Source organism: Pleurodeles waltl, chromosome 2_2, assembly GCF_031143425.1.
Source record: "Pleurodeles waltl isolate 20211129_DDA chromosome 2_2, aPleWal1.hap1.20221129, whole genome shotgun sequence".
Lineage (NCBI taxonomy): Eukaryota > Metazoa > Chordata > Amphibia > Caudata > Salamandridae > Pleurodeles > Pleurodeles waltl.
The window spans coordinates 301,468,033-301,480,839 of record NC_090439.1 but is presented as its reverse complement, the minus strand read 5'-3'; the positions used below and the strand labels follow the sequence as shown (position 1 = coordinate 301,480,839).

Genomic DNA, 12,807 nt, shown 5'->3' with positions numbered 1-12,807 from the left:
AAAAGAGTCACAGCTGAATGACCGCATCAAATTGCTTTTTGACCTAGTACACTCTGGTTTCAAAATTATTCAAATGAACCCTAACATTGGAAGGTGTGGAGCATGGACTTAATTTAAATTTAAGAGTCTCCAGGGCTCGCAGCTGCGACCCTTGGCTTACCCTTTGCTACTCCTGGCACGTCTTTGTGACCCCTGGCCTCAGAGGTGTCAAATTCAGGGCCAGGAAAACAGTATCTGCTTGTTCTCATGGAGGTCAGTTAAGGTTCTGCTCTCTTTGTTTTCTGTCAATTCTTTATTACACTAGTAGTGAATAAAAGTACATTACTTGAAGGTTGCACCACCTCAAACCTCGTCGGTAACATCCCTGGCATATACCCTGCATGTATCATGATAACATACAACAAAGGAGTCGACAAGATGCTAAAAGGCACGACTTGGGCATAAGCTGATTCTGAGAACGTTTTAAGCTGTTTCTTTGCAAGGTTCATCAAGACACAAGATGAACTATTCATGCTAAAAGAATGCTCACTTCTAAAAATGGGAAACGAGTCAAAAAAGCTTGACCTTTCAAATAGAAGATGTTACACTAAACATAGCTTGAAAGTAAATGGAGGAAATATATCCGTGGAGCAAGTAAGACAGGATGCTTGAGACCTAAGCGACGATAAAATACCCTAATTCCAAATCCAGTAATAACGTACCTAACTCAATGTGTGGCCAATGCTAATATAACGCAATGAGTACTTTTGTTTCCTAAATGAACACAGGGAGCAAATTAGACTACCATGGAGGACGCATACTCCGTCAACACTCATAATGTATGTCAGGGCCTCGTTCTGACATCCTTTAAGCTGATCATCCTCTCCTAAAAAAAAAAGACAACAACAAAAAAATAATAATAATGTTGCTAAATTCTGCCCAATCTACAATTAGCCGTACTCCATGTAACGAAAAGCTCCAACTATTTCTGAAACTTGCAAATCACTTGGGCTGGCTCAAACTGGCTTTTGCCCACTAAGCTGCACTGAATCCATAGTGACTGATGTAACAAATAACCTGAGATGAGAGATGTATCGGCGATGTCAGAGAACTGATACTATCATAACTGACAGCTACATTTCAACATTGTCAACGATAACACACTTGTAAAGTGTCTCCAAAACTCTAGGAACTGCTCTAGAGCAGGTTCTCTTCCGTCTTAAATCAGAACTCAAAAGAGCAACAAAGGCATGATAACGATCCAGCCTCCAAGCTTGAACTTGTTGAATCCTACATGGATCTGTGCTTGCAACATTCATTTTATGCATAAATGTATGCCAACTATAAATCAAAAGCAAAGCTTAATAGTAGATCTGTGCAATGATGCAGACATTTAATTATTGTTCAATTACAGATGACTTTTCCAAAAATGACGGAATAAGCTTATGAATTATTTAGATCAAGTTATTTTATCAAAATCCATTCCTATCCTGGTGATCAACTAGTAAAATATAGAATCATGGTTGTCAGTGCCCAACCTGTCTGCCAGCCTTCAATGCTCTGGTCTTCCAGGTCTGTGAAAAGGCTTTTCAGATGGTGAGAAATTTTCTTTGATGTCATCCTGTCGATGAAACCCTAGATTCCAGCAGTGATCAGGAAAATACATTTATCCCAGCATCATACCCTGAAGAACTTCGTTTCACTGCTTTCATTGCCCCATAGATTTCAGCTGTCATTAAGGTGATGCCCAGACACGGACTGGGGCAAAATGTCTCTAGGATTCAAGGTTACCTGATTTACAGATCACTGAGGGCAGAGAATTTTATGACATTTTATTGTTCTGGTTGAAGTACCTGCAAAATGTTCCCCCTCCTCTATACTTTTCACATTAGTTACCCGGCCCCTTGCCTCAGGTTTAAATCATTTTGCATAGTGTAAAAGGCTGGCTACAGTCTAGGCCCAAATGTTTCTTTGTGATAAATGTCAGCCTTACTCTCCATCAAGGATGCTAAAGATTCACCACTGGAAGTTAGTCATTCCAAAAACTACAAGGAAATGGACAGGTGGCCGCACATCAATCATGACACCCAATATGTAGAACAACTTGTCACAATTAAAACAGAGAGATCTCTTGACAGAAGTTAAGGATAGTACATTTATCTTAAAGCCGAAGCTGCAATCATGATTTTTAACCGAATTCCCTTACTGTTATGCCAGATTTTGGTGACAGTCACAGTTAAACACAGAGCAAGTAGAGTAATCACAAGCTTTTAATCAATGTCCAGTGAGATCTGTTAAATGTAACTGAAGGAAATGTGGAACAGTTAAAAAAGCCACAACACTAAAAACCAGAAGGCTCTACCAACATTTTGGACAGAGATATCACATAGCCTTATTACAGCATTTGAAAAACTGTGATGCGACAAATCAAACCCTGAAGGTGCAGAGGAATATCTTCAAATGCCCCCAGGCAGTACCATGAAAACTAACATTCTTGCCATCATCAGCTGCAGATTGGAGTTCCAGAACACAGTACACCGGAATCCCCAAGCAACTCATCAAAAGACTACAAACATTTGAGAACACAGTAACCAGACTCATCTTCAATCTCCCATCCATTACTCACTTCACACCACATCTCAAAGAGCTCCACCGGCTTGTGATACACAAACATGCTCATTTCAAACTCCTGAGCCCAACATTCAAGGAACTACACAACTTTGGTCCAGCCTACCTGAATAACTGCATTGCCTTCACCAAATACCCAGACATCTCCGCTCCGCCAGACTCCTAGTCACACATATCCCTTGCATACAAAAAGATGGATCCAGACACTGGGCTTTCTCACACTTCGCTCCTAAGGCATAAACTTACCTGCAACTATACATCAGAGCCTACTTCTCTCTCCTTCTGAAGACCTTAGTTTTCTACTAAACTCCCGCCCTAGGATAGGCAAGGCACACATAGCTTTTCAGCACCAGGATACCCTCATGGGCAAAAGGGTGCTTTATACATGTCCATAACATACTCATAACAAATGGCTAGGGAGAAATTGTCACACTGTCAATCACTGATGGCTTTCATAATTTACTTTGCTATCTTTTAGAAACCCTAATGCTTACCTTCTAATGCATCAACGTCAATTCAGTCAGTGACCTATACAAAAAAGATGCTATGGTCACCTGCCTTTTGTTCCATTCATTTGCAGGTACATGTTCAAGCAGGGTAGCCGACTGAATATTAGCCAATGCAGTAGAGAGAATGGCCAACAACCAGCACTCTCCTTTCTAAAGTGACTTTAACTCCAATCTGAAAAATAGTGGGGCTAATACATGGCAAAGAAAACTGGACATATGTCAAGTCATTTGGGTTCATACACCGTTATAGGTTATACACTCTGATGCTGGTAATAGAAGGTACTGGACATAGATCAATGTACGAGTAAGGAATTGAAACTAACAGAACACAAGTTAGGGGTGCCAACTTGGAATTGGAAGATCACTGAAATCTTCTAATGGTGTCACAAACTTGAGGGTCATGTCCACAGAATCAGGGCGACTCACTGGACTCATTAGTACTAACTGGTTTAGGATGAAGGTGCCTCCAGATCATTTAACTGTGATACCTAACAAACAATAGAAGTTAAAATGAGGGCTCCAATGGTCCCAGGTTCATCATCATCAGCCTCACCTAATGGTACAAAAAGCTTATGCCTAGACTAGAAAGAGAAAACCATGATGCAAATGGATGGGTAGAACAGACTCACACAAAGTGAAAGGGGGTCGGTAACCTTCTACCTGTTGTTGAGGTAAACCAATAAATTGGTGTAAAATTGAGAGGCTTGTAAGCACCTCCTAACTTGTTCATCATTAAATATTTGTTATTTACGTCACTGTTTTTCCCTCTCATTCTCTCTTCTCTAACATTTAGATAGATAACCCTGAGATTATTGGTCGCTCCGCTGAAGACTGTTAGATACTGAATACTAAGAGAAAAGAATCCATCTGACATGATAGAAACTTTGATGCATGTAAATGCTCCTTTATGGGTTTCTAATGATCCCAGGCAGGCCAGTAGTAGGAGTTATTGACAAAATCCCAGTTCTGGTACTTACTTTAGGATCATGGACTCTGTAATATTTCTCTGGGGACTAAAGCTGCTGAAACCAGCCAGAATCTGCAGAGACAAATATAAGGATGATTGGGGAATGATGAATATATTCAGAAAAGGATTTAATGACCCCCACCAAGCCCTAATAGCGCCCCATTCCTCAGTGGAACCACAGGTGGCACCTGCCATCCTGATAATTTGGCATCCTTGGATTTAACTGTACCCCCTGTACCATTAACTCAAAGATTGTGGAATTATCATCACTTCCCACATTGGACTACTAGTAATAAGGGCCAAAATGTGTTAGTGTCATGCAAATAGTGGTCCCCTCGTCCTATTTACTTTTTAGAAGGAGCAAAAGCTCTAGCAGTCCACCTGAACTTGAACCGGTCAATGTTTTAAGCTTGCTAGGGAAATTATAATATCTTTAACTTGCTATAAAATGGTCATTTCAGATTGTACAATAATCTATGCAGCAAATTCATCAACCCTTTGAGCTACGACGTCACCTTGCTAGAAGGTTTCTTCTCAAACCATGAACAATTCAATCTCTCCAAACACCCTCCAAAACATTCATATGTAACTGTTTGGAGAGAAATAGAAGAAAATTGTTTTAAGATCTAAATTATTCCTGTGAGAAGCTTCATTTACTAGGCATGAAGTAGTTTGTGTTAAAACGTGTGTATCAATAATTCTGAGCTTTCATTCCAAGATTACCACTTTACACTAAGACCACCAATGACTGGTGAATACAAAGTGTTTTGGCATTACCTGAGCACCTGTTTTATCTCCACTGTGCATTACAACATCAGAAACCAATAGATCAGTTTTATTGCAGGCTGAAAAATATGCTTTTATATTTGCCTCATCTAATTTGGTTTGCTATCTGCTAGGTAACCCATCCAAGCGTTTTGAGTTTGCGCCTGGGCGTAAATTACTATGATGTTTAAACATACAATGTTGCAAATATTGTTTAAGATGTGTTACAAAGTGGATTCCCTACAGCAGCAACAGTTGGTCTGGCAGGCTACGAACAGTCAATGTGTCATTGTGTACCTCGAGTCAACAAAAAGGCACGCGTCCAAAAGTCGTTTGCATAAGGCCTTGGACACAGGCTAAACCTAATGTATTTCAGCCTCAGGAAAGACCTTTGTGAACTATAAAACACTTAATGTATCATGGAAAACTATTGACTTGCAGAGGCTGCGAAACACTGCTTTGTTCATCCACACAAAAAATACATTTTTGAAAGCGAAAACCCATCAACGTAAGAATTTGCTTTCTCTGCCTCTTTAAAACAGAAATTGCATAGGGAAACATTTTCCCGATAAGATTATGCACAGAACGAAAACCTTTCATGCTCGGAGAAGAACAAAGCCACACTCAATTTTACATCACAGTGTTCACATGTTGAGGCTCGTCAGATGTCGGTGGACTCCTATATTGTTGCATGCTTTCAATTCCTTGAAGACGGTTCTTATATTTAAGGAGAGTTTTGAGGCACTGCATTAAGTGGGTTGACCAATGTGGGTGGTCTCCAAAAGGGGTGTGACTAGAAGAAACCTTTCATAGAACAATAGTCTATGTATTTAAGGGTGTGGCTTAAAACACAAAATATAATTCTGCGCCTCATACATCATGCCATCTGACCAATATGTGGGTGTCTCTCAGAGTCTCCTATTATAGCAACGCGCTATATCACACAACACCAACATATCTAAAACAAGTCAGACCTATTAGCTTTGATCATTCTTGTTAGCAGTCTCAAATAAATGAGTAATAACGATGATTTTGTTGTGATTATTAGAATTGAAAATGCTTCAACTCTGCAAATTGTGACTTAAATAAATATTAATAATGTCTATGGGAAGGGTACTGTTCTTCAGAGTGTCTCAATCAATCCCGTTCTCCCCTTCACACACCTTACTTCTGCAGTCTTTCACTCTGAGACACCCTTTTCCTCCACACACCATTCTGAAATTCTCTATTTGCATCTCTCATAGGTGGTGTCTCGTCTCTCTAGTTCTATCTTATTTGTATCTCCATCTGCCCCTACTTTATTTCCGTTACTTCACCATCCCCTAACACAAACAAGAAATAACCACTGGATTTTTTCCTTCAGCACTGGCCATATTGCAACAGATGTGTACCTTCTCCACAAACTGTCACACAACATGGTAATTCGAACTAGAATATGTGTGATCATGGCTCTGGGCGCTCTGCAGACAGAGACCCAGGACTGAATGTGCAAGCAGTCTGAATAACTTGGGCACTGACAGGCATAATCGCAATTGGAGCTCCAAAGCTCTCAACCGTGCCCCTTCACAAATACCTGTTCTCAACCTAAACTCAATCAGCCACCTGGAGGAGACAGTTAACGATAGGAGTTGAATTCTGCATGAAAATAAACCTACAGGAACATCTGAGAAAAACCTCAGAGAATGCAAGATGAACAAGTGCAATGTAATTAGGACATGAATACTTGGCCCGACACGGACCCCTTTCAAAGTGTTTAATTGCTGCCTAGCCTGATACCCTGCTAAATCTGCCTCACCTAATGAAAGGACTGAGTTAGTAGCGGAGACCTGAATTTGCCTCATGTTATGGTGTGAACAATTATTTACCTTTGCATGCTGGTACTTGCCAGAGCGCTCATGTTTCCTAAGTCTATTTGTGAATAATTCAAAATGACAAGTATGCATTTTGAGACATGTAGTCCTGTTTACCCTATTGTAAAATCAGACTACTAGACCCAACATGCAAGGCAAAACTTCGCCCGGATGACCTACCCACTCACATCCCAGCCAAGTTTCCAGGTCAATATATGACGTTCTGCTCCAGTCCAGGTTTTTTTCTTTGAATTGAAGGCCATCTAGTCTTGTTTATTCCAGGGTAAAAAAGTACTACAAGTCCCAGGATTAAAAAAAAAAGTGGACTCCTGCAGCACATCACGCATGGTCTAGGGGAAATGATAGCTATACTTCACAGACGTGAAAGGTGAGAGCTTTGTACTTGCAAGTGTCTAATTAAATTATAAATGCAGACTTGCAAGTTATCACAGACGCAGCTGTCAACTGGCCTCGTGTCGCAAGGGTAAATTGCAGCCCGGCCCTTTTTTCCACTAAGTGGTTTAGGAATGCTTGGGTTTCAAAACACATAGGAGAAACGCGAAAAGTGAAACTACAAGATCCAGCACGCGTTGTCACCTTTGTGACATGGGGCTAACTTACAACTGTGCTATAATGCAAAGACAAACAAATAGGCCAGTATGCCCTACTCACATCTGATAGGACAACCAGCGCTTCCCAATGCACAAGTAGCCAATGTTGCTACTACAGAAAGACATCTCTCAAGTCACTGAAGTTGCAGCTTTGAAGTGAAAAAAGGAATGCAGGTGCTGTGCCCCATTTGCCTTCTTAGAAGTGTTTGCACTTCCGCGAAGCAGCCCTGTCTAGAGCCGTGGGTGTTCCAAGCCCACTTGAAAAGTAAGGCGTGCATGTACTAGAACCCTCGTTTGACGTCGTTGTCTGCAATTTTCCGAAACAACCACCTTCCCCAAAAAGCACGAAACAGCCAACCCTGGAGGAAGGAGGATGGCTGTAAAGTGTTTCTTGCAGCCCGTGCCCTCGGTATGTGGGCGTCGCTCAGGAAACCGCACCCTCTACAACACTGCGGCAGAACCCTCCCGTCCTTTATGTTTTTCCACGCAGCCTACTGTTTCTGGACGTTTCTAAATTAGGCATGCTGCATACTTAAAAAGACTAAGTACAGTTGCAAGAAGTCAGCAGTGTACCTGTGCTTACTTTGCAAATTCAGCGCTTACCTCCTGCCATGCTGTAGCGGGGCCGAGAGTTGTCGGCTGATGGTACTGCTGCTTCCTTCCCCGTCACTGCTTATGTCGTGGTTCCTGAAGTCCCCTGACAGCACCTGCACAGCACACGCCCCGTCACAACCCTCCAGCCACTTTCACGCGCTCAGTTCACTAGCTCTGCAGACACCTTCCTGCACGTCTGTCACCCTGATGGACTGGCTTTCAGGCCAATCACAGTTAATAACCGCTTGCCTGCTCGGTTTATTTATTTATTTTTTAAACTTTCTTCCGTGCGTTCATCACATACTGCAGCGTTTTTTCTTGTTTTCGTTTGTTCACCAATAGTAGGTGGGAATGGGCGGGACTATTCCAAGAGAGGCTCTTTATCACCACCCTTCCCTCAGGGCGGGCGCCCTCTCCAAGGAGGAAGCAATTACCCCTACCGGGAAACAGACCCTTTCGGCGCATTCTGTGGCAGAGGAGAACATCAAACTTTTTTTCTTGTTCTTTTACCTGTAGCTTAGATGCCAATTTAAAGTTAACATTTAACCTGTTTTGTATATGTTCCAAAAACATGCCTCCCTGAACACTTCTAAGGGATGTGCACATAGGGCCCTTGTCCTTAAAAACAGAAGTGGGGGAACTAACCAAGTTGGCCAGTATGCAAGCAACGTTATGGTGCGTGACATCGCATGTGGCATCACAACCCATAACCTCATAAGAAGTGACATCAGATCTTGAGACCTCACACGTATGTTTATTAGGTCTTTCATCACTACATTTGAGTGCATTACAATATTTAAAAAAATAGATTTTGCTTCAGGTTTGTGCCAAAAAAGTGACGCAGCCTTGAAGCAAAATCTGGGACTCAACTTATATATTTACTTTTCAAAACTCTGCCACAAAGAAATTGGTAACAAAGAGAAATATGACAGTTCTGCTTAATTGGTTGCAAAGTCTGCATTTTAAAATATCTTGTCTAGTCCCAATTTTGAATCAAAGTAGAATAGAGGGTTATGTGACAAGCAGATGATAGATTTTTATTTTATGTAAATCGGTAAGTTTGTTAATGCTTTTAACACAGGGATCCTTTTTTTTTACTTGCTGTTCATAACTTGTAATCCTTCTAATATAGCAGCGTCATCTATGTAGGACATATGTCTCCTACACCATGTAACCCTCACTGTCATGTTGCACATGCTGTATATTGATTTACACACTTATGATTGATTGCCAATGTACAATGTGTACTTGTGATGTAAAGCGCTCTGACACCCTGCAATGGGATGAGTAGCGCTATAGCACTATAAAAGAAATAAAACAAAATAATGGTATTTAAATTGTTATTTGTGTAAATACTTGAACAGAACAACACAGCTGACATTTTTACAGTGCATGCCTATGTTTTATATACAGGGACTGAACATGCCTTTCTTAAGTACCTTTGAAGTGATAAGCTGTGTGCCTTTGTTTCCGTTCCATTGCATCTAGGTGTGAGGCTTCTGATAGCTCCCAGCCGGGATACTCCAATGAACCGAAGCCTGATGGGCCCTTAACTCCTGCCCTTGTCATGGGCAAAAGAATCTGATAAGCCCCTTCCCGGCCTGCACTTTGCTATTCTGAACAAAAGCCGACAACGTGCAGGCCCTGCTGAATGTGTCCCAAAGTCTGAAAATTATACTGGGACATATTTACCATATTTCTGTGGTACCCAGCCTCTTGGTAGGGTAGACGGCATTCATCCTGTGAAAAGAGTAGGTACACTCCATTTACCCACATGTACCCTCGACTTGTGCCCTATATGTAATTATAAAATGAAGTTTAATTGGGCAAAAAAGGTCAGCAAATGTCATCTAATTATTTCATTGTTAAACATCCCCATTTCTTTAAAAGTAACAACATTGTTTTTGGTCTGGCTAGAACATTTGTTTACATTTCATAAAGACCCAGCAGGAGGGAAGTCCCTTCAGGAAAACAAGGAAAGAAAGATGTTCTTTAAAAAAATCCTCACCCACCAGGGTTACCCCTTAGTTGCATGCTTCATCATGGGGTATATGGAAGTAGGGTATTTAAAGTACCTGTGTTCCTGGTCTACATGTTTCAAAGCCTACCCCTAGGCTTATCATCAGAACCAAAGATGACTCCCTGGTTCCACCCATCACAGAAAGATCAAATGCATGCTAAAGGGTAGAGAATACTACACCTATCTTATGTGGTGTCATCAAAGTAATACCCGTGGAGACATAAAAGACACAATTACCCAGCCCCTGTGCACATAAACCCTACTTCAACACACCCTTCTTTTTTAACCACACCGCTACTAGGAGATCTATTAAAGTACTGCAACTGCTAGGTTTAACCTCTTCCACTATCTTTCCCTTCACCTGAGTCTCATTGACAAAACAATACAAGTGCTCCCACGTATCTTGTAGGTCGTAGCCCTCCCCGTTCCACAGCGGAACAGGACTAACCCAGTGATGAAGCATGCCACCAAGGGGTAACCCTGGTTGGTGAGGGGATTTTAAAGGAAGATCTTTCTATCCTCCTTCTCTCTCCACTTTTGTTCTTGATTAGAACATTTGATAAGCCATCTTAACTCTCCACTTACATAATTCATTACCTTGTAAATGTCATCATTAGCTTCCCTACGGTTGGACTGAGACAGAAAATATGCTTGGGCACTAAAATAGAAGGAGCCCCATTAGGGATTTAGATAGCTAAATAAATAGCCAACATTCTGCCAATCGGTGCAGTTTCGAACCTGGATAAAACACACTTTATGGATATTTTGGCATGTATGGGGTACTGTATGCATTTGTGCTTGCTTCAGGTAATGTTTGTGGTAACATGAGGGAAGTCATCCATAAAAAATGTGGCACTGGGCCATACAACATGCTCACAAACAGCCTAAAATCAGCCCACCCTGACCCGTCAGTCCAGCCTTTCTGGCACTACCAAATTGTCCTGTAGGCCAGTCCAACTCTGAGCTTCCCACTAAAATCTACTAACAATTATAAAACAACAATTTATTGAGTTTATTGTTCTGTGTGCTTAGTAGTTCACCCTTAACAAACATATTTCGAAATAGTGGCCTTCACAAGACATAGGGCCTGATTTAGAGTTTGGTGGACGGTTAGACCATTCCAAGCATGACGGATATACTATCTGCCTTATTACAGGCGCCATAGCATATAAAGTACTTGTAATAAAGCAGACGAGAATTCCGTCATGTTTGTGACAGAGTAACCCGTCCGCCAAACTCTAAATCAGGCCCCAAATGTATCTAAAAATCAGTTACAGAAGTACAATGTTACTGAAGCACAACAACCAAACAACTACTGTTGTAAATGGCCATTTCTGAGGTTTTCCCTGTTTTTTTGCTTCTGACCTCCTGTTTTTGATCCTGTGCTGACTTTTGTTTTGCTGGCTTTAGAACTCTGGGCACTTTACCACTGCTGACAGTGCTGACATGCATGTACTGTATGCCTAAATTGTATTGGTGATTGGTTATCCCCGATTGGCATATTTGATTTACTAGTAAGTTCTGGGTAAAGTGCACTATGTGTGCCCAGGGCATGTAAATCAAATGCTACTAATGGACAGCAGCACTGATTGTGCCACCCACACAAGTAGCCCTGTAAACATATCTCAGACCTGCCAGTGCAGTGTCTGTGTGTGCAGTTTTGAACTGTCAGTTCGACTTGGCAAGTGCAACCACTTGCCAGGCCCAAACCTTCCCTTTTACTACATGTACATCACCCCTATGGTAGACCCAAGGCAACCCCCAGGGTAGGGTGCAGTGTATTTAAAAGGTAGGACATGTACTGGTGTGTTTTACATGTCCTGATAATGAAATGCTGCTAAATTAGTTTTTCACTATTCCAAAGCCCATCTCTCCCATTGCGTAACATAGGCATTGCTTTGAAATATCCTTTAAGTTTAATTTCCTAATGAGAGCAGATAGAAATATGAGGTTTGGAGTCTCTGAGTTCACAATTTAAAACTATTTAAAATACATCTTTTGGTGAAGTTGTTTTTTTAATTGTAAGTTTGAAAATTCCACCATTAGAAAGTGAGAATTTTTTTGCTTAACCATTCTGTGCCTCTGCCTGCCTGTGGAATACACACCTGGGTCAGGATGATAGTTGGGCTGTTTGTGAATTCTACCTAGACAGTCACACAAAGGGAGTTGAGGTGTGCCCTGCATATCCGGATGGGTCTTCTTGGGCTAGAGTGCCGGGAGGAGCCGACATATGCACCTGAATAGGGCTGTGCCAAAGCAATCTCCAACCCCCTGGAGTGTGTCTGGGACCACAACAGGAAAGGCAGGGTCTTTTGCACTACAAAGACTTCCTTTTGAAGTTTGCCTATTTCAAAGGCAGACATGGGTATAAGTACTGGACCCCTGAACCCACAAAGTTAGAATCCTTCTGGACTGAGGGCATTCTATCAGGAAGAAGAGCTGGTTGCTGTAGGTGGGACTGGCACTCGGCATGTTGCTTTGCTGTGCTGGCCTGCTGCTTGCTGCTTCTGTCCTGGGTGATAAAGGACTGGGCTTTGCTTTCTACATTCGTCTTCTGAAGGTTCTGCAAGGGCTTGGACTGACCATGCCTCCTGTTCTGCTGGCCAAGTGGTGCAGAATGTAGTTCCTGGGCCCTTGGAATTGAGTTCTGATGTAATCAAGAAGAAACAAGCACATCAACTCCACAGTGGCTTTAGAACCGGTGCCGAAACTGACTCCGCACCACTGCCTGCACCAGAGCCATGGTCCCTGCTGAGTGCAACAACCACAATTGATGACACAGGCCCAATACCGGTGCAGTGCTTCCGAAGTCCTGCCACAGCGTGAATCCTGAGTGCTGTGTCATCGACTTCCGTGACACCCGTCTCCACCCCAGCACCTGTGC

The 12,807-nt window shown here is 42.0% G+C and overlaps 1 protein-coding gene across 2 annotated transcripts in view; it reads right to left on the bottom strand.

Annotated features, from left to right (window-relative positions):
* OTULINL (OTU deubiquitinase with linear linkage specificity like) overlaps nucleotides 1-8,073 on the bottom strand; it is a 318,990-nt gene extending 310,917 nt beyond the window's left edge. Inside the window, exon 1 of one of the 2 annotated variants that reach the window (XM_069219762.1) lies at nucleotides 7,913-8,073. In XM_069219762.1, coding sequence (XP_069075863.1) covers nucleotides 7,913-7,922 — 10 coding nt within the window. In that variant the 5' untranslated portion in view covers nucleotides 7,923-8,073. The remainder of the gene's footprint in view (nucleotides 1-7,912) is intronic. The other variant, XM_069219763.1, reaches the window with a different exon arrangement.
* Nucleotides 8,074-12,807: the final 4,734 nt, after the last annotated feature.